At 47.5% G+C, this 22,688-nt stretch overlaps 1 protein-coding gene across 1 annotated transcript in view; it reads left to right on the top strand.

The window, feature by feature from the left end:
- The window catches only part of shank3a (SH3 and multiple ankyrin repeat domains 3a), a 1,463,579-nt gene that overhangs the window by 1,268,298 nt on the left and 172,593 nt on the right, over window positions 1-22,688 (top strand). Inside the window, exon 19 of the mRNA XM_070897277.1 lies at window positions 12,048-12,175. Within this exon, the coding sequence (XP_070753378.1) occupies window positions 12,048-12,175 (128 nt within the window). The remainder of the gene's footprint in view (window positions 1-12,047; window positions 12,176-22,688) is intronic.

Below are 22,688 nucleotides of genomic sequence, written 5' to 3'. Positions count from 1 at the left end.
CTTATTGATAGTTTAGGCATGAGGCTCTCGGATTTCCTCGACTTGCAGCATTTGTCTGGCGACCTCGTTTCCTGTTTCTGACAACTAAGAAGTCAGATCATTTCCCTTTAGTAAAAGGGTTCTCAATTGGCCCAATTAACTATCCAAATTCATTATATCTTCCCTTTGGCAGTTACACTTTTAACTCCTTTCTTACAATGATATTTACTTGCCTACATAAATAAATTCTTATTGGACTGGGGTAAAACAAACATTCCCATCACGATGGGACAAGTCAGATTGGTACCATACTGGTATTCCCGGTGTATGGTGCTGACACAATATTCACCTTTCCCTCATTATACAGATCGTACGGGAAAATGCTGTCCCGCAATTATCTTCATGGTGTTATCCCATCTCAATTACACCCACATGCAAAGGCTGCATGTTCTACTACATTGTAGAGCCAAATGAACATGTCCTGAGCTTGAGCACGTCCAATTCGGCCTGGGGCTACACATGTTTTTCCCATGCACCCGGGTTACATTTCCGGTGTTCATTGTATCCTACTAAATTTTCTCAGGCATGATTGGGTAATACCATACTATCTCTAACAGGGTGATGTCATCCTGTTCCTGTAAATGACACTCGGGCCACCGGATACACCTGTACCAGCCTTCTACTTGGCACAAAGTCTTAATAGGTTGATAAGTAGACATTGCCCTAGGTCTCGATCAATTACGCAGAAAGAGAGCTTTCCCTCTGCAATATGCTGCAGGTTTCCTTGGGCTTGTTCCACTAACCAAGATCCATACATTACTTCGAGCCAATTCGTTGAAGACGATTTGTTCCCCTTCTATAATCTGGTTTACCCCCCCTTTTTAGTATTGCAACATATTAATCAGGATTCACTGCCTTCTGTTATGATTCTCACCAATAGTCTCGGCACTATTCTTGTCAAGGTTCGATCAAGCCCATCACTCTCCCTGAATTCAGTGCTTGTCGTACTGGCCCTCTGCCAAAATCCTTCGATCATTCTCCCATGTAGCTGCACTGTTTTAGGCTTGCACCACCCAGGTAGTCCCACTTTGGTCAGATTCAATATTACAGGTACCACTCCGTAATGCACATCATGGTACAATATCATCTGAGTTGGGATTACCATTAGCCTATTTGTTGGCCCTGGGATGTGTTTATCACAAACAATTCGCTTTTACCACAAATCTGTTTATTCATTGGAGAAGGAGCCTTTGGATGAGTCTTTTTTGAACTCTACTGCTTGTAAACTGCGCTCCCATCCTTGCACCTCTTGATATAATGGATGGTTACAGTGGTATGATTACCATTCCACTGGAAATGTACCCCTATCCTATACCCTCGACCGTTCCTACTTCTACCATTCACGATATACCTCTTACTACTTCGTGAGATTGGCGGGGTTTGTGAGGCATGTCTGTGGACAGGAGGTGGTGGTTCTAGATCAGGGACCCGAGGAGATTCTTCCAGCTCCCCATGTTCATAACCATTTCTTGCTGTCTCGGTACCTGCTGGTGAACTGGTAATCTGGTCAATATAAAACCATTTAATTCTCCTAGGTAACCAGACTGCATATACCATGGGACTGACTAGCTTTATCAACGATATTATACGGTCCTTTGTACTGGAGTTCAAAACTTCCACCTTGGCATAGTTTTGTTCCATTACCTGCCGGTACTCATTTACTCAGGGCCAGATGTAGTCGGTTACGGTGGTGTGTCCTCCTGATCCCTCAGGCACAATCTACTAACCCCTTTAAACAACATCGTTTCTTCCCGATGGTCACCTAGTTAACACAAAAGAAACAGAGAATCTCTGGAGACTCTACTTAAGAGCCCGAAGGGTTAATTTGTAACATGATCCTAAAATTCCTTCTATCCCCAGGAGCAAATATTCTCTTAAAATTAAGAAAATTTCCAATATTCAAAAGGTATCGCTCACTGAATTAAAACAGAGTTCACAGCTGCTTGTGAAAGAGTTAACCCTTTGTTTCGAAAGCTGACAAACACAGATATTATCAATCAATGTCAACTTCAGTCCCACAGCTTGCAGCCTTTTCAGTTTAACTTTCCATTTTTAAAAACTTTTACTTTTGTAATGTCTCTGTGCTTTTACTCTTAAAATAAACATTCAGAAAAACAATTTCGCACACAATAGGATTTCATCCTTTTCTCCCCAGCTACATATTGGTCAGATTTTTTTTTAAAATTATACCAATTATTGATGTGAAATCTTTATGTCCGAAACTAAAGGCTCTCCACACAATTTACACCAACCAGAATTTTATCATGGCCATAATAAAAGTCTGATTTTTAATAGGTTAATTGACCTCAGAAATTCCAATCAAACTTCCCAATGCCACTTGGAAAATGGGGAGGGGCCACAGCCACACAAAGGAACATGCCTTCCCAAAAACTTTAAACACCAAAGAAAAACACCAGAACAGTAAGATACATGTTCTTCCCTTTTCTTTTTATTGAGTCATAACTATTCATTATTCCTTAAACCAGTTTCAATTTCTGATCCCCGTACACTCTAAGTGCACATCCAAGTACCTTTTAAATGTGGTGAGGATTTCTGCCTCTACCACCCTTTCAGGTAGTGAGTTCCAGACCCCCACCACCCTCTGAGTGAAGAGATCTTCTCTAAACCTCCCCCTAATTCCTTTAAACCTATGCCCCCTGTAGCTTTTAGCACTTTTCTCTGCTATATGCCTCCAATTTCATGGTTTGCATTCCCATTAAACATCTCTTTAAAAAAAAAATTCCTTCCTGCTTTTTTTTTAAATGGTCACTATAGCAACTAACTTCGACCCTTATCTCTTGGAGCACAAAGGGGCCTCTCTCTCTACATTCCACACATCACTTTTATCCGAATTTGTTGCAGTTATAACAGACTTCGGGTATTCCTACCACCCCCACTGTTTCTAATTAATGGGGGCTGCTGGCAGTTGTTTCTCATAGGGAGCTGGTATGTCCTACCCGTGGTCTTGGTTGTACTCAGCTGACTTTCTGCCTAAGTCCCCCCCAGTCTATATCGTCATCCTTTTCATGTGTCATGATGGGTGCTGTCGCCATCATACCTACTATCGGTTTATCGCTATTTTGGCACTTTTCAGTCAATAGTCTAGTCCATCTACTTAATTCATAATACGCACGAGTGACTAAAACGAGGGCTTTCTCCTCCTTTTGTTTCTTTTCCGACTCCCACCATTTTCTTTGTTCAGCGGGTGGGTCGTCTGGTTTCCAATTTTGTTTAAGCATTATTTGAATTCGTTTTCGATTTTTGTCTGCTAGGTACCGTGTCAGAGACCCATCTGGTCCCCACTTGAGTTCCTCACTTCCAATGGCTTATTGGTTGTCAGCAGTAGGTCCCTTACTAACTCGTCCTGAGTGAGACCGTTACTTGCAATCCATTGGTTGTCAGCGGTATGTCCCTTACTTACTCCTCACGAGTGAGACCGTTACTTGCAATCTGTTGGTTGTCAGCAGTGCGTCCCTTACTCCTCATAAGTGAGACCGTTACTTACAACCTATACTAATTATCAATCACAACGTTACACAGACACACTTCTATAAAACCGATCGTAATTATTTCACCTGGGATCTTCTGCTGACTACTTGAAGTCTCGGCCAGACCTGCAGATTCGAATCTCTCAGGCAGCTGACATCAGACAGATTTCTGCCCTTGTCCTAACTGTGTGTGGTAATTAAAACATACTCACGCCTTTGACATGGCTTCCATCTGCCGGTGTCCACTTGAGATCCTGTTGACAACACCAATTGTAGTGGAGTATTTAAAATAAACACTCAACATCAGGTCTGGATTCGAAGATTCAAGTCGTCCTTATTTGCACCGGTGGAGAGACTGCCTGTTCTCTGTCTGTAGCCAGGCTTCTCCGATGATACAAAGTTCAAAGCAACCTTTTATACACTTAATGATGCATGTCAGCCTCGTGCACGATCCCCCTATGCCGTTTAATTGGCCCAAAGCCAGCGTGCACAGTTGCTGATTGACTAATTCCGTTTCGCGTCACACAATCATTCGCCTATGTTTTATGCCAAGCTCGCGTAACATTAAGGTACCGCCTCCATTACCGGAAGAAGCTTATGACTGATGTGACCACAATCTGTTCGTTGTTACTATGACCCTTGCTCAGGCCAGATGGTATCCTGTTAACATTTCACTTCTGCCCAATTTTTCTGCTTTCCTGCCCTCCTATGCCTCTGTGGTTCAATCTCCAAGTCACACAGCTTACATCTGTTGGTCATATCAAAGTCAACATGTTATTCCTAACGTTATCTCAACTGCCCATTAAGCAACTTAGAAAGCTGACCACTACAAAAGCCTATTAGCTCTTTTTAGTCCCGTGACCTATTCTTAACCCTTTAATTATGGCAGAGATCGACTGCCCCACTTCAATGTACACAGTGGTGGGACATTGTCCCATTACTGAGCTTGTACACAGCGGCGGGACATTGCCCCATTACTGAGCTTGTATGTGCGCATCATCCACGCCATGGCAGGAGCTGATGACTGCTGAACGGACCATCGCCTAATCCGATCCATCAACATAGCCCCAAAGCAGAGGGGACAGCAGAGGCAGTGCCGCAAAAAAGCTAATGTCGGGGCACTTAAAGACCCAGCTAAGAGAGCCCTATACAGCCAGCGCCTCACAGCTAATCTGGCATGCCTTGATGACCCTGAGATGCTGAATGCCCACAGCGCTTGGTCTGCCCTCCAGGTCTCCATAACCAGTGCCTGTGAAGAGACACTTGGTTACTCAACCAGAAAACACCAGGACTGGTTTGATGAAAATGATCAGGAGATCCAAGAACTAATAGATCGTAAGCGCAGAGCATTTCTGAGCCTCAAGCAACAACCCAACTCGGGAGCTGCAAAGCAATGTTACAGATGGTTCAAGGCTGAGATCCAACAAAAAACCTGGGACCTAAAGAACAGGTGGTGGATGGAGAAAGCACAGGGGATACAACAACTGGCTGACAGCCACGATATGTGAGGATTCTTCATTGCAGTCAAGGCCACCTACGGTCCAAACTCCCAAGGCCCCACCCCACTCCTGGCCAAGAATGGGGAAACACTCATCAAGGACACCGAGGCTATCAGGGCCCGCTCGAAGGAGCACTTTGAAGATCTCCTCAACCGAGACGCTGCCTTTGACTCGAGTGTTCTCAACTCAATCCCAGAGAATGAGACCTGTCACAACCTCAGTGAAACCCCAACGCTGCATGAGGTAGGCAAAGCCATAAAACAGCTCAAGAATAACAAGGCGACGGGTGCGGATGGAATCCCTGCTGAGGCGCTAAAGTATGGCGGAGAGGTGCTGTTGGCGCGGATACATGACCTCATCTCTCTCATTTGGAGGGAGGAGAGCATGGCGGGAGATCTCAGAGATGCAGTGATCGTGACCATCTTTAAAAAGGGGGACAAGTCCAACTGCGGCAACTACAGGGGAATCTCCCTGCTATCAGCCACTGGGAAGGTTGTCGCTAGAGTTCTCCTCAACCGTCTTCTCCCTGTGGCCGAGGAGCTCCTCCCAGAATCACAGTGCGGATTACATCCCCTACGGGGCACAACGGACATGATCTTTGCAGCGCGACAGCTGCAGGAAAAATGCAGGGAGCAGCGCCAGCCCTTATACATGGCCTTTTTCGATCTTAAAGGCTTATGGAGCGTCCTCCTCCGTTTTGGATGCCCCCAAAAGTTTGTCAACATCCTTCGCCTGCTCCACGACGACATGCAGGTCGTGATCCTTACCAGCGGATCCGTTACAGACCCATTCCACGTCCGAACCGGGGTCAAACAGGGCTGCATCATCGCTCCAACCCTCTTTTCAATCTTCCTCGCTGCCCTGCTCCACCTCACAGTCAACAAGCTCCCCGTTGGAGTGGAACTAAACTACAGAACCAGTGGAAAGCTGTTTAACCTACGCCATCTCCAGCCAAGTCCAAGATCACCCCAATCTCTGCAGTTGAACTGCAGTACGCGGACAACGCTTGTGACGGCGCACATTCTAAGACTGAACTCCAGGATATAGTCGATGTATTCACCGAGGCCTATGAAATTATGGGCCTTACGCTTATCATCCGTAAGACAAAGGTCCTCCACCAGCCTGTCCTCGCCGCACAGCATTGCCCCCTAGTCATCAAGATTCACAGCACGGCCCTCAACAACATGGACCACTTCCCATACCTCGGGAGCCTTTTATCAACAAAGGCAGACATTGATGCGGAGATTCAACATCGCCTCCAGTGCGCCAGTGCAGCCTTTGGCCGCCTGAGGAAAAGAGTGTTCGAAGACCAGGCCCTCAAATCTACCACCAAGCTCATGATCTACAGGGCTGTAGTAATACCCGCCCTCCTGAATGGATCAGAGGCATGGACAATGTACAGAAGACACCTCAAGTCGCTGGAGATATATCACCAACGATGTCTCCGCAAGATTCTGCAAATCCCCTGGGAGGACAGGCGCACCAACATCAGTGTCCTCGCCCAAGCTAACATCCCCAGTATTGAAACACTGACCACACTCGATCAGCTTCGCTGGGCAGGCCACATAGTTCGCATGCCAGACACGAGACTCCCTCAGCAGTTGCTTTATGCGGAGCTCCTTCACAGCAAACGAGCCAAAGGTGGGCAGCGGAAACGTTACAAGGACACCCTCAAAGCCTCCCTGGTAAAGTGCGACATCACCACTGACATCTGGGAGTCCCTGGCCGAAAACCGCCCTAGGTGGAGAAAGTGCATCCGGGAGGGCGTTGAGCTCTTCGAATCTCAACGCTGCGAGCATGAAGAGGTCAGGTGTAGGCAGCGGAAATCCCATCACCCGTACCTCTGACGAATGTTTGTCCCATCTGTGACAGGGTCTGTGACTCTCGTATTGGACTGTACAGCCACCAAAGAACTCGCTTTAGGAGTGGAAGCAAGTCTTCCTTGATTCCAAGGGACTGCCTATGATGATGATGACACAGCGGTAGGACATTGCCCCGTTACTGAGCATGTACACAGCGGTGGGACATTGCCCAGTTATTGAGCATATACACAGCAGTGGGACATTGCCCCGTCACTGAACTAGTACACAGCGGTGGGACATTGGCCCGTTACTGAGCATGTACACAGTGGTGGGACATTACACTGTTACTGAGCTGGTACACAGTAGTGAGACATTGCAGAATTAATGAACTAGAACACAGCAGTGAGACATTGCCTTGTTACTGAACTAGTACACAGCGGTGGGACGTTGCCCTGTTACCGACCTTGTGCACAGTGGTGAGGCACTGCGATCCTATATCATGTACACTTGGACTGCCCCTTCTTGGTGACCAGAGACACTGACCAATGCGACACTCAGCCGTAGAGACCAGGAACTCTCTTCCCCCAAAAGGCTGTGGATGCTGGATTGATTTGAGTTTCAAGACTGAGATCGCTAGATTTTTGGGGGATAAGAATATCAAGGGATATGGAGCTAAAGCGCGTAAATGGAGTAGAGGTACAGATCAGCCATGGTCTAATTGAATGGTGGAGCAGGCTCGAGGAGCCGAATGGGCTACTCATGTTCCTATGCTTCTAATTACGGGGGTGGGCGGGGGGATAAAAATAACACAACCACAAACTGGTTAATTGGGGGCACAGACTCGAACTCAGCAGAGGGAAGGTGAGCAGAAAGTGTAGATTTAACTACTTCACACAGAGAGGGAGGAATGTGTGAGACACAATGGCAGGCGACAATGTCAGCAAATTCAAGAGGGAGCTGGATAGATTTTTTGGCAAACAAAGTAATTGAGGGATGTAAGGGGGAGAAAGTTGGGCAGGGGGATTTACTGAACTCTGTTACTGGCTGAATGGACATCAATAGTATTTTTCGTTTCATTTCTATGTTATTAAGGAACTATATAAGGGACAACTTGCATTGGAGATTTTAGTAAAAGGAGCAGGCTGAAATGATCATGTATTCCACAGGAGAAGCATTGATGTTGGGCTGCAGGAGTGGAGATGTGCCAACAAGAGTATTTAATGGGACAGAGTAGACAAAATTTTCTTCTGTAACTAACCTGTGCTTTACCTGCCCTGGCAGTGTTTGATGGGGCAGTGTAGAGGGAGCTTTACTCTGTATCTAACCCGTGCTGCACCTGCCCTGGGAGTATTTGATAGGAATGTCGGGAGGAACAATCCTTGTATCAGAGAGTCATTGCAGTTTTACATAGAGTGGTCTAAATGTCTGACATGTGCTGCTTCAATCCGATCAGCACTTTATCATGGTGATAAACAGGTTTAATTAGCAACATTAATTAGTGGGTTTAATGGAGTGCAGGCACTTGTTTCTTGCCTGCTGAGTGTCACATTCAAAGCACAAAACTTTCACCAATAAGCAGGTTATATCCACACAGAGCACCACAGCTTCTTGTTTGAGTAACTTAAACACCGGGAGCTGATATTACGAGGCTGTACAATCAGTTGTCCATATTACCGGCACCCGCGGATTTGCGCGGCAGTTATCCGAGGCGCAAAACCCAGTAGTGCTGCGTCCCAGGCTGTTGCGCCTCTGGTGATGATACCATCGGCGTGCGTGGCAGCCCGTTTTCGCCCCGTGACAGAAATTTTACAGCGCCCTGTGAGGCTGACACGAGCGATGTCGGCGCTTGCTCTGCGGGTCGCGAAGTGAGCTGCACTCAGCTCACGGGGCGAAATTTAATGGGGAGGTGCATGCCACCATTTATTTTTGCCGAATTAACGTTTGGGCCTTTCTCTGCCGATTTTGCAGGGTCCATGCAGCGATCGTGCAGCCCGGCTCTCCGGTGGCCTAGTGGAGGCCCATCAAGAGCCGTGCAGAGCTCGCTGCATTACTCCCCTTTAACGGAAGGGTAGGGCCTGTGGAAAGCATCAGCACTATGTGGGGAGGCCGCGTTGCGTGCACTTAGCGTCCCCAAGACTGCCCCGAGAGGAAATGGAGCATGCAACATTGTGCTCCACTTCCTGTGAGGGTCAGTAACTCCAATTTTGTTTCCGGGGCGGGACATCTGTGTCGGGGTGCAGAATGTTCAGCCTCAGAAAGGTTAACGACCCAAATGGGGCGCTCTGGAATTTCGCAGCCTCCATGTCCTAACAACCCTGTGCACAAAGATGTTGTTCCTAACCTCCCCCTTTGCTCTTTTGGTGATGATATTAAATTGATGCCTTCTAGTTACCGACTTACTTATCAGGGGAAATAATTCTTCCCCATTTACTTCATCAAAAGAAGGGGTAAAAAAACTCCCATTTCTATAACGCCTTTGACAACCTCAGGACATCCCAAAACGCTTTACAGCCAATGAATCACTTTTGAACTGTAGTCTCTAATATAGGAAACCCGGCAGCCAATTTGCACAGAGCAAGATCCCACAAAGAGCAATGAGATAATGACCAGATAATCTGTTTTAGGTGTTGGTTGAGGGATAAATATTGACCAAGACACTGGGAGAACTCCCCTGCTCTTCTTCGAATAGTGCCAAAGGATCTTTGATGTTCATCTCAGGGGACAGACTCTCGGTTTATCTCGGTTTCATTTAAAAGATGTCACCTCCCACAATTTGGCACGCCCTCTGTACTGCACTGAACTGTCAACCTGGATTATGTGTTCAAGGGGGGAGTTTTTTGTGGAGTCAGTAGGCGCGTTTGATGGCGGGTCGGGTGGGAAATGTTTTTTGACAGCAGGTTGGGAATCTGCAGTCAACCCGCCGCCACGCTACTTTCCCCGATGTTGGGTCTGTCAGGGCTGAACAGACCCGACATGCAGCAACTGTGGAAGCAATTTGAATTATTATGACCTTGTTAACAGCCCTTTAAACAGTATTTTGAGCTCAACTTACCATTTTACCAGGTTGTCTATGGGGTCTACGCTGCTCGGGGATCAAGTCAGGTAAGGACGTCAGGAGTGACCATGAATTCATTTCTTTATTTGACAGCTGCAAATGTGCTATTAAATCTCCCATCTCACAGCTGTTCACTTTCCAAGATCAAAAGCTGTTGCTTCCTGCATTTGGAAGGCAGATTGAGCTTTATGCAGGTTACAGATGTTTGGAGCAAACTCTCTATCCAGTGTCACCACATCAGTACAGCCTCTCTCACCATTGACAGATCGCTTCTGTCATCTCAACTTCACCTGCCATCTATTACATTAGCATCAGTGTCCTTGAAACTATCTCACCGTGGTCCTTAGAATCCCACCACGATCAGCCCCAACACCAGCAGCACCACCTGCTGCACAGGACACAGGGCATTAGTACCCAACCACATTGCTGCCCAGGGCGCCAGGGATGGCATTACCATGGCCAGATTTACTTCACTTAACGCTGCCACATGATGCACCAGGTTGGCACCACCGCATACCAACACCATAAAGCATTCTTACAATGCCCAAGCCATTCCTTTCACACTCATCACCATTGCGGGGGGTACCATTATGTCTCGCCATTCACTGTAACTCACTAAGCCACTTCCAAAGGTGCACACAAATCTGTCCAAGAACGCAAAGTGTTGAAAATAAAGATTTCAATGTTTGACAGCACATTAACAGAAACTTTACATGAACACTTGCTAAAAGACCCAAGTGCCTACCCTTGTGTATTAATTGGTATGATTGGACTAGGATGAGGGTGATTGTGAGGGGTGGCTAGTGAGATAGAGAAGTGATAATGTAGATAGAGAGGGATGGGTGGAGGTGCAAGGTAAGTTGGTGTGTATAAGGATGCATAGGAGTAGGGTAGGGAAGGCAAAGTGATGGGGATGTGATGAGTGGCACAGCAGGATGAGGTTGAGTGCAGCTTTGCAGTAACATTTCTTGATCTGAGATCATTGAAAGGTTTGCACCACTGCAGTCTGGTCCTCCTGACGACATCCCTGTCCTTCTGTGCAATTTGCAACCAGGCTGCATTGATCTCCTGGGGAGGGTCTCTTCCGTCCATTGGAAGGGAAGAGAATTTCCCTGCATGCTGTGACTCCGTCATGGGAGAGCCTGGGTGCAGCCGTCCACCGTTCAGTGCTTGTCAGTGTTTGTAGCACCTCAATTCTGTAGAACACTGACAGCACAACTGTCAAACTAAATTTGCACATGGTCCTTTTAAGGAAACCTCTATGATGCGTCATCGAATGATGTCACCAGACCCACATCCTTCAATTGGCCAGCAAATGCGCTGGGCGGGCTTAACAAGCTCAATCAGCATAAAATCATTTCACAGAGCGGGCTGGACCCACCACTGACCCCAGCCATGCCAGACCCGCCAAGGTTGGGAAAATCGCGGCCCAAGTCTCTGGAATGGATCTTGAACCCACGATGCCGGATATTACATCAAAGAGAGGATGTCATACCCTGTATTTTCTGATGCAATATCATGTTCTTACTGACGTAATATCCTCTTTTCTCTGATGTAATATCCTGTCTTTTCAGTTACAATATCCTATCTTCTCTGACATAGTACAGTATCTTTTGCAATATCACTGTTTATTTTCATTAATTCATTCACAGGATGTGGGCATCGCTGGCAAGGCCAGCATTTACTCCCCATCCCTGATTACCCTTGAGACGGTGATGGTGAGCCACCTTCTTGAACCGCTGAGTCTGTGTGGTGAAGGTACTCCCACAGTGCTGTTAGGTAAGGAGTTCCAGGGTTTTGGCACAACGACGATGAAGGAACGGCAATATATTTCCAAATCAGAATAGTGTGTGACTGGAGGGGAACTTGGAGGTGGTGGTGTTCCCATGTGCCTGCTGCCCTTGTCCTTCTAAGTGGTAGAAGTTGCGGGCTTGGGAGGTTCTGTCGAAGCACTGGTGTAATTGATGTCTTGATGTAATACCCTGCCCTTTTTTCATACAATATCCTTTCTTCTCTGATGTATTATCCTGTCCTTTCAAATACAATATCCTGTCTTCACTGACATAATATGGTATCTTCTGCAATTTTCTCTCTGATGCAATATCCTCTCTTCCCTGATGTAATATCCTGTCCTTTCTGATGCACTTTTAAAATTTCATTGCAGAAAAATTGGATGAGATCCTTGCAGCGGCCGATCGCTCAGTCAGGACGGAGAATGTGGCGGCAGACTCCCGAGCTGCGACGGTCAAACAGCGGCCTACAAGCAGACGCATCACACCAGCGGAGATCAGTGTAAGAAACCCATTTACGTTTGACACGGTATTGAGTTCTGTGCATCAGTATTCTGAGAACAAGGAAGCTATTGGCTGCAGGGAACCATAAAGTGAATTCAGCTTCCCTGCAGTCGCAGTAGATCAGAACAACAGTGCTGGAGCGCTGTCTCCCATCCATGCCCATTTCGAGCATGACTTCCTCCCTGTGAATGTGCGATCAGTGAGAGTGATGGGGTGAACAGAGGTCCGGCTTCAAGCCGGGTATTCCAGATTTGTGAGCGGGCCATCGGGAAACAACAACACATCTACAAAATCTAGCCGATCACTCAAGGGTGGACCTGATCCATGCCAACTTCCATTCATGCATTCTTGAAAGGACGGCTTTCAGTCTGCCGAACAGGACAGGCAAAATAAAAACCCATGGGATTAAAGGGGCAGTGGCAGCATGGATACAATATTGGCCAAGGGATAGAAAGCAGAGTGGTGAATAGTTGATTTTCAGACTGGAGGGAAATATACCGTGATGTCCCCAGGAATCACTTATTAGGACCACTGCTCTTTCTGATATATATTAATGACCTGGACTTGGGTATCAAGTTTGAAGATGATACGACACTTGGAAGTATAGTGAAGAGTGAGGAGGAGAGTGATAGACTTCAGGAAGACATAGACAGGCTGGTGAAATGGGCGGACACGTGGCAGATGAAATTTAATGCAGAAAAGTGTGAAGTGATACATTTTAGTAGGAAGAACAAGGAGAGGCAATATAAACTAAAGTGTACAATTTTAAAGGGGGTACAGGAACAGAGAGACCTGGGGGTATATGTGCATAAATCGTTGAAGGTGGCAGGTCAGTTTGAGAAAGCGGTTAAAAAGGCTTACGGGATCCTGGGCTTCATAAATAGAGGTTAAGGGGCTGAACTTGGTGCACTCACCGCCCACTGCCGCCGAGTTTTCTGGGTGGTCTCCCCTCCGGGAAAGTTTTGTGGAGGCCCCCCGCCGGCGGGGAGGGAAGACTGCTGGGAACCGCCCGCTAACGCGTAACTCATGTAAGAGTCCTCCCGCCCGCCGAGCTGCCAGTTTAGTCCGAGCGGGAGTCTGCTGCAGCAGGGGGTAGGACCGCCGCATGGAGGTAGGCCTAACCTCAACGGTAAGTATGAAGACCTGCAAAAAAAGGTTAGTAAACTTCTTTTATTTCGTTTTTTTCCAGCGATTCAGATTTTCCTTGAAGATTTTCCAGTGTTTGTTTTTATTTTTTGGAAATTTTGGAAATTTTTTATTTTATATGTTCCCCCTTCCGTAGGCCCGACTCAGTCCTCGGCGGCACTTTGCCGAGGATTGCATTTGGCGCCGAGATTGGGAGGTCCCGCCCGCTGTCGCCCAGATTCATGGCGGAAGTTGTTTTTTTGCTGCCGGACGGTCTTTCCAGGACTTTTCCACGAAACTCCCGCCCAAAGTACCATCAGGTATCTCAGCGGTCTTTTGGGCGGCACTTGGGTGAAACTTAGCTTCCACCAAGTTTGGGGCCATAGAGTACAAAAGTGTGGAAATTATGACAAACCTGTAAAAATCACAGGTTCGGCCCCAACTGGAGTACTGTGTCCAATTCTGGGCACCATACTTTAGGAAGGATGTGAAGGCCTTAGAGAAGGTGCACAAAAGATTTACGATAATGATTCCAGGAATGAGGGACTTCAGTTACGTTGATAGACTGGAGAAGCTGGGGTTGTTCTCCTTGGAGCAGAGAAGATTAAGATGAGATTTGATAGAGGTGTTCAAAATCATGAGGGGTCTGTACAGAGTAGACAGAGTGAAACTGTCCCTATTGGCAGAAGGGTCAAGAACCAGAAGACACAGATTTAGGTGATTAGCAAAAGAACCAAAGGTGATGTAAGAAAAAACTTTTTATGCAGCGAGTGGTTGGGATCTGGAATGGAATTTAATCCAGAAAAATATGAGGTAATGCATTTTGGGAGGGCTAACAAGGAAAGGGAAGACACAATGGGCCCAAGTTTCCACATGATTTGCGCCTGATTTTTAGGAGCAACTGGTGGAGAACGGACTATCTTAGAAATCGCAATTCTCCACATTTTTTTTTCTGCAGTTCTAGTCAGGTAGAACAGTTCTACTTTGGAACAGAATTTTTTCTTCAAAAGGGGCCGTGTCCGGCCACTGACGCCTGATTTAAAAGTTTCCACAGTGAAAACGTACTCCAAACTAACTTAGAATGGAGCAAGTGAAGATTTTTGTAGAACTGAAAAAACCTGTTCTACACATTAAAAAATCAGGCGCAGGTTACAAATTAGGCGTCCAGAACGAGGTGGGTGGGGGGGAGGGGGGGGGAAGGGAAGTCATTAAATTCTACAATAAATTCTTATTTATACTTACACAAATATTATACAAATAAATCCAACCTGAATAAACATTTATAAGCAAAGAAAAGATTAAATAAACCATCTTCCTACCTGTGTGAAAGTGCTTCAGCCAGCCTCACAAGTTCGTTCGTTCGTTCCCGACGGCAGGGGGGGGGGAGGAAGACGTTCCAGACGGCGGGAGGGAGGGAGTGCGGGCCCGCCCGCCCGAACGCAGCGGGGGGGGGGGGGGGGGAGGAAGCCGTTCCAGACAGCGGACGGGAAGGAGACGGTGAGAAGGCTGCAAGAAGCCTCAGTGCTGATGTGCTGATGGCAATGTGCTTTTATTAAAAAATGTTCAAAAATTAAACAGCTACAAAGAACTACAAAAATGGCCGAGTGCCAATGTTTCCTTTACACTGCGCGTGCGCGAATGCTCCAACGCGCACGCGCAGGGTTGCTGGCAGGAAAAAAACTAATTTAAATAGTACCCGCCCCCTCCCACTTACAAAATCGGCGCGAGTGTAGGCTCTGCCCCCCTGGGCGCCGCGCCAAACAGACAAGGAGCTGCAGGGCTCTCCAGAATCGCGAGTTTTTTTTCCGGCGTCGTTTTAGGCGCGAAAAACGGGCGCCCAGCTCGGAGGGGCGCCCATTTTTTATCGTGTGGAAACTTGGGCCCATTAAATGGTAGGATACTGAGAAGTGTAGAGGAACAAAGGGACCTTGGAGTGCATGTTCACAGATCCCTGAAAGTAGCAGGCCAGGTAGATAAAATGGTTAAGAAGGCATACAGTATGCTTGCCTTTATTAGCTGAGGCATTGAATACAAGAGCAGGAGGGTTATGCTTGAACTGTATAAAACACTGGTTAGGCCACAGCTGGAGTACTGCGTGCAGTTCTGGTCACCGCATTACAGGAAGGACGTGATTGCACTGGCGAGGGTACAGAGGAGACTAATAAGGATGTTGCCGGGAGTGGAAAATCTAAGCTATGAGGGCAGATTAGATAGGCTGGATTTAAGAACATAAGAACATAAGAATTAGGAACAGAAGTCGGCCATCTAGCCCCTCGAGCCTGCTCCGCCATTCAATAAGACCATGGCTGATCTGGCCATGGACTCAGCTCCACATACCCACCCTCTCCCCGTAACCCTTAATTCCCTTATTGGTTAAAAATCTATCTATCTTTGACTTGAAAACATTCAATGAGCTAGCCTCAACTGCTTCCTTGGGCAGAGAATTCCACAGATTCATTATTTTCATTGGAACAGAGGAGGCTGAGGGAAGACCTCATTGAATTATGAGGGGCCTAGATATAGTGGATAGAAAGGGCCTATTTCCCTTAGCAGAGGGGTCAACAACCAGGGGGCATAAATTTAAAATAATCGGTAGAGGGACTTGAGGGGACATTTCTTCACACAGAGGGTTGTGGGGGTCTGGAACTCACTGCCTGAAAAGATGGTAGAGACAGAAACCCTCACCACATTTTAAAAGTACTTGGATGTGCACCTGAAGTGCCGTAACCTGCAGGGTTATGGACCTAGAGCTGGAAAGTGGGATTAGGCTGGATAGCCTCTTGTTGGCCAGCATGGACACGATGGGCCGAAATGGCCTCCTTCTGTGCTGTAAACTTCTATGATTCTACGATCCTATGCAAGGGTGGTGGTGGCATTCAATTAGCTATTTACAATATACATCAATAAGGAATTGAGAATAATATCTCCAAGTTTGCAAAAGACACTAAGCTGGGTGGGCGGTGTGAGCTGTGAGGAGGATGCTAAGAGGCTGCAGGGTAACTTGGACAGGTTAGGTGAGTGGGCAAATGCATGGCAGATGCAGTATAATGTGGATAAATGTGAGATTATCCACTTCGGTGGCAAAAAGATGAAGGCAGAATATTATCTGAATGGCGGCAGATTAGGAAAAGGGGAGATGCAACGAGACCTGGGTGTCATGGTACATCAGTCATTGAAGATTGGCATGCAGGCAGTGAAGAAGGCAAATGGCATGTTGGCCTTCATAGCTAGGGAATTTGAGTACAGGAGCAGGGAGGTTTTGCTGCAGCTATACAGGGCCTTGGTGAGGCCTCACCTGGAATATTGTGTTCAGTTTTGGTCTCCTAATCTGAGGAAGGACATTCTTGCTATTAAGGGAGTGCAGCGAAGGTTCACCAGACTGATTCCCCGGATGACAGGACTGACATATGAGGAGAGACTGGATCGACTGGGCCTGTAATCACTGGAGTTTAGAAGAATGAGAGGGGATCTCACAGAAACATATAAAATTCTGACGGGACTGGACAGGTTAGATGAAGGAAGAATGTTCCCGATGTTGGGGAAGTCCAGAACCAGGGGTCACAGTCTAAGGATAAGGAGTAAGCCATTTAGGACCAAGATGAGGAGGAACTTCTTCACTCAGAGAGTTGTGAACCTGTGGAATTCCCTGCCGCAGCAAGTTGTTAGTGCCAGTTCGTTAGATATATTCAAGAGACAGTTGGATATGGCCCTTACGGCTAAAGGGATCAAGGGGTATGGAGAGAAAGCAGGAAAGGGGTACTGAGGTGAATGATCAGCCATGATCTTATTGAATGGTGGTGCAGACTCGAAGGGCCGAATGGCCTACTCCTGCACCTATTTTCTATGTTTCTATGTTTTTAATTATAGAGGCAATGAGGCACAGGCAGTTGGATAAGTATCTGAAGGAAAAAAAATTGCAGGGCTGCGGGGAAAGAGCAGGGAAGTGGGACTAACTGAGAGTCGACATGGGCTCGATGGGCTAAATGGCCTCCCTCCATGCTGTAACCATTCTATGATTCTAAGCTAGGGTTGTTCCCTTTAGAGTACTGTAGGTTAAGAGGAGATTTGATAGAGATGTTCAGAATCATAAACAGTTTTGCTGGAGTAAAGAAGGAAAAACTTTTTTCAGTGGCAGAAAGGCCGATAACCAGATTTAAGATGATTGGCAAAGAACCAGAGGAAACATTTTTTTTAAATAGCGAGTTGTTGTGATCTGGAATGCTCTGTCTCAAATGGTGGTGGAAGCAGATTCAGTAGTAACATTCAAAAGAGAATTGGATAAATACTTGAAGGGAAAAAGAATTCCAGGGCTATGGGGAAATAGCAGGAAAGTGGGATTAATTGTATAGTTCTACCAAAGAGCCGGCACAGACATGATTGGCTGAATGGCCTCCTTCTATGATAACAGAGCCCTGTTTCCTGCATCCACACTGCCTTTTCCAGATATCCCATTCCTATCCAATTTTGGGCTGAGCAGATGGTCTTTGCCCCAGAGAGAATATTGAAAATCTTTTGACACAGGGAGTGTTCAGAGTATTGCTTCTCAGTAGCCCTGCTGAGACATAGACCCTGGTTGAGTTGTGGTGGGACAATGGTCAGCAGGCCGGAATGGAGCTGTGTGGGGGAAGGGGAAGGGAATGGGAGAGACAAAATCCATTGTAAATTAGCTCAATGAAGCCGAAACTAAAGAGCTTGCTTCCAGTTTATCCCACAAATTGTATTTCCAACACAGATGGCAGAGAACAGAACAAAATATAAACTCTTCCCTTAAAAATGGGGTCAAAGAGACAATTAGATGAAGTTCTGGAGAGAGATGGTATTGAGGGATATGGGGAGTGTCATGTATTTAACTATCATTGTAACCCATGTATAAACTGACTAGTTGTACACTGTGAGAACATTGACCACTAGATGGTGAACTTGTGGGAGACACTCCTAACCTGGTCTTTCAGGTTTAAAAGGGGAAGCTCCACCCATCTTCATCACTCCAGTGCTGGAATAAAAGTTGCTGTCACAGAGTGACCTTCTCTCAAGCATGGGCCTCGTGTGCATTTGTACTGTATAGTAAGGACATATCATTGGCGACAAGAAACTGGGATTTAAACCACGTGAGCATGGCCACTAGCAGCACAGACAAGAAGTACTGTGTTGGTAATGATTGAGACGACTTTATTGAGAGACTACAGCAAAGCTTAGTCACTAAGGAATGGCTGGGACAGGATTCGGCCGACAAACGCAGGGCTCATCTGACGGTTTGTGGGTCCAGGACGTACTCCCTGATGAAGGACCTTCTAATGCCAGAGAAGCCGGTGGATAAGACTTTTGAAGAGCTTAGTAAGTTGATTGAGGAACACTTTAAACCGGCGAGCAGCATGCACATGGTGAGACACCGGTTTTATACGCACCGGCGGCGAGAAGGGCAAATCGTTCCAGACTTCGTGGCAGACCTCCGGCGACTGGTGAGCTCATGTAAGTTCCTAGATGCATGCAGAGTGGAGATACTGCAAGACTTTTTTATTGAGGGCATCGGGCACGCTGGGGTTTTCAGGAAACTGATCGAGACCAAAGACTTGACCCTGGAAACAGCGGCTTTGATGGCCCAGACATTTATCTCAGGGGAGGAAGAGACCAGAATGATGTTTGACAAAACTCTTGGTTTAAATGCAGCAAATGGACAGGGAGTGAACATTGTTAACGCAGCACACAGTTCCCCAGGCAGATACTGGCAATCGGACATGCCCGAGCATGTAGTCTAATCCAAAGGGGGAATTCAACAGAGACAATGGCTAGCTGAACGGCGATTCACGCCATCGCAAGGGACAATGCGGACAGTAATGGGGCCATCAACACCAGTTAATGGTGTGCTTACAAACAGTTACACAGACAGTCAGAGACGATCAACTGGTAACGGGCCTTTTGTTTTCAACAACGGCTCATGTTGGAGGTGTGGAGGCAAACACACAGCCAGAGCTTGCAGGTATCAGCAATACACCTGCAGAAATTGCAACGTCAGCGGTCACTTGGCGCGTATGTGCAAGTAGCCTGCAGCCAGGCTGATGTACGAGGAGGACGGGGATGATGTAAGCCCTACGGGGCCAAATGGACACTGGGGGAAATCGCTAGAAGCTGAAGTTCAGCGAGTTCATGTGGAGTACATATACAGTTCATACACCAGGACGCCACCGATAATAATGAAAGTGCTCCTCAATGACATCCCAGTATCAATGGAGCTAGACACAGGGGCCAGCCATTCCCTGATGAGTATCAAACAGTTCAACAAGTTGTGGGCGTCCAAAGCCAGGAGACCAAAATTATTGCGAATTGATGCACAGCTACGGACATACACAAAGGAGATCATTCCGGTGCGAGGCAGTGTCACGGTAGTCGTGACCCACAAAGATTCGGAGAACAGATTGCCACTCTGGATTGTTCCGGGGGGGCGCTCCCGCACTGCTGGGGAGGAGTTGGCTGGCTGTCATGAACTGGAAATGGGGCGATGTCAATGTAATTTCTTCTGTGGAGCGAATATCATGCTCACAGGTCCTGGACAAATTTGACTCACAATTTCAGCCCGGCATTGGCACTTTCATGGGGACCAAGGTAGTGATTCACATAAACCCAGACGCCAGGGCAGTACACCACAAGGCTAGAGCGGTGCCGTACGTGATGAAGGAAAAGGTAGAAGGCGAATTGGACCGCCTGTTGAGGGAAGGCATCATCTCGCCAATCGAATTCAGTGACTGGGCGAGCCCGATTGTGCCGGTGCTCAAGGCGGATGGGTCGGTCAGGATATGTGGCGATTACAAGGCCACCATAAGTCTGGTGTCACTCCAAGACAAGTACCCGCTACTGAGAGCGGAGGACCTCTTTGCGACGCTATCCGGTGGCAAACTTTTTTCAAAATTGGACCAAACCTCAGCTTGGCGAGTGAGTCGAAGAAGCTGACCACCATCACGACACACAAGGGGTTGTTTGAGTACAACAGATGTCCGTTTGGGATTCGCTCGGCCGCCGCGATCTTTCAACGCAATATGGAAAGCCTCCTCAAGTCGATTTGAAGGACAATGGTTTTTGAAGATTACATCCTCATCACGGATTGTGATACTGATGAACACCTCCGCAACCTGGAGGAGGTGCTACGCAGACTGGACCGGGTAGGTCTGCGACTGAAAAAGGTGAAGTGCATCTTCCTAGCACCAGAGGTAGAATTCCTGGGGATGAGGGTAGCAGCAGACAGGATCAGACCTACTGCTTCCAAAACAGAAGCGATCCAGAGAGCACCCAGACCCCGTAACACGATGGAGCTGTGTTCGTTCCTCGGGCTCCTGAACTATTTTGGTAACTTTCTTCCCAAATTGAGCACGCTGTTAGAGCCGCTACACGTGCTCCTACGCAAAGGTTGTGAATGGGTCTGCAGGGACAGCCAGGAAAGGGCTTTTGCTAGAGCACAAAATTTGGGGTCGGGTGTGTGTTGCAGCATGTGAATGCCAAGGGTCAGTTACAGCTGGTAGCTTATGCCTCCAGAAGTCTGTCCCAGGCAGAACGGGGTTACGGGATGGTAGAAAAGGAAGCGCTTGCATGTGTATATGCTGTAAAAAAAATGCACCAGTACCTGTTCGGCAGGAAATTTGAGCTGGAAACAGATCACAAGCCCCTAACATCCCTTTTGGCCGACAACAAGGCCATAAATGCAAATGCATCGGCCCGCATACAGAGGTGGGCACTCACTTAGCCGCCTATGACTATACAATCCGGCACAGACCGGGCACTGAAAACTGCGCCGATGCACTCAGCAGGCTCCCACTAGCCACCACCAAGGGGGCAACCGAGCATGCTGCTGAGATGGTCATGGCTGTGGAAGCTTTCGAAAGCGAAGGCTCACCTGTGACAGCCTGTCAGATCAAAGTCTGGACAAATAGAGACCCGCTACTGTCTTTATGTGTCCATATGGGGACTGGGCAGCCACATACAGGGCATGCCCTGAGGAATTCAAACCATTTCACAGGCGCAAGGATGAACTCTCGATTCAGGCTGATTGCCTACTATGGGGAAACCGAGTAGTCATGCCCCAGATGGGCAGAGAGATGTTCATCAGAGAACTCCACAATGAGCACCCGGGCATTGTCATGATGAAGGCAATTGCCAGGTCACATGTTTGGTGGCCAGGGATAGATGCAGACCTGGAACTTTGTGTTCGCAGGTGCAACACGTGCGCCCAGCTAGGCATTGCGCCCAGGGAAGCCCCCCTTAGCCCCTGGTCCTGGCCCGCCAAACCATGGTCACGCATCCATGTGGACTACGCAGGTCCTTTCATGGGAAAAATGTTTTTGGTTGTAGTAGACGCCTACTCCAAATGGATCGAGTGTGACATTCTCAATTCAAGCACATCCTCGGCCACAGTAGAAAGTCCGGGCAATGTGCGCCGCCCATGGTCTACCTGACGTCTTGGTCAGTGACAATAGCCCGTGCTTTACAAGCATTGAATTCCAGGACTTCATGGCAGGAAATGGTAACAACCATGCCAGAACAGCACCTTTCAAGCCAGCCTCCAACGGCCAGGCAGAACGAGCAGTACAGATAATCAAACAGGGGATGCTCAGAATCCAAGAGGGTTCCCTACAAAGCCGCTTCTCACACCTCCTGTTGGCCAATAGATCCCGACCACACTCGCTCACAGGGGTCCCACCCACAGAACTGCTAATGAAAAGGATGCTCAAAACCAGGTTATCCCTTATACACCCCACCATGAAAGAAATTGTTGAGAGCAAGCGGCAGTCACAATGTGACTACCATGACGGGAATGCGAGGGTGCGATGTATTGATGTCAATGACCCTGTCTTTGTTCTCAACTACGCTGCAAGGCCTAAATGGCTCGCAGGCACTGTGATTGCCAAAGAGGGGAATAGGATTCTGGTAGTTAAACTTACCAGTGGACAAATCTGCCGCAAACACGTGGATCAAACAAAAAGGAGGTTCAGCAACCCCATAGAAGAAGCAGAGGAAGAACACGAGTTCACTCCTCCACAGGTGGCCGAATACCGGAATTAAGTGGAGGAGAGCCCAGTCACTGTGGGCAGTCCGGACAGGCCTGAGGCATCGCAAACAGCAGACACTCAGGCCAGCGCCCAACAACCGGAGCCCCAACTCAGGTGCTCTACAAGGGAGCGTAAACCACCAGAGAGACTTAACCTGTGATCCCAATAAGACTTTGGGGGGAGATGATGTCATGTATTTAACTGTCATTGTAACCCATCTATAAACTGACTAGTTGTACTCTGTGAGAACATTGACCACTAGGTGGTGAACTTGTGGGAGAGACTCCTAACCTGGTCTTTCAGGTATAAAAGGGGAAGCTCCACCCACCTTCATCACTTCAGTGCTGGAAT

This window comes from Pristiophorus japonicus, chromosome 13 (assembly GCF_044704955.1).
Source record: "Pristiophorus japonicus isolate sPriJap1 chromosome 13, sPriJap1.hap1, whole genome shotgun sequence".
In the NCBI taxonomy this organism is placed as follows: Eukaryota; Metazoa; Chordata; class Chondrichthyes; family Pristiophoridae; genus Pristiophorus; species Pristiophorus japonicus.
The sequence above is the reverse complement of the archived record's forward strand: the minus strand, read 5'-3'. Positions and strand labels throughout refer to the sequence as shown.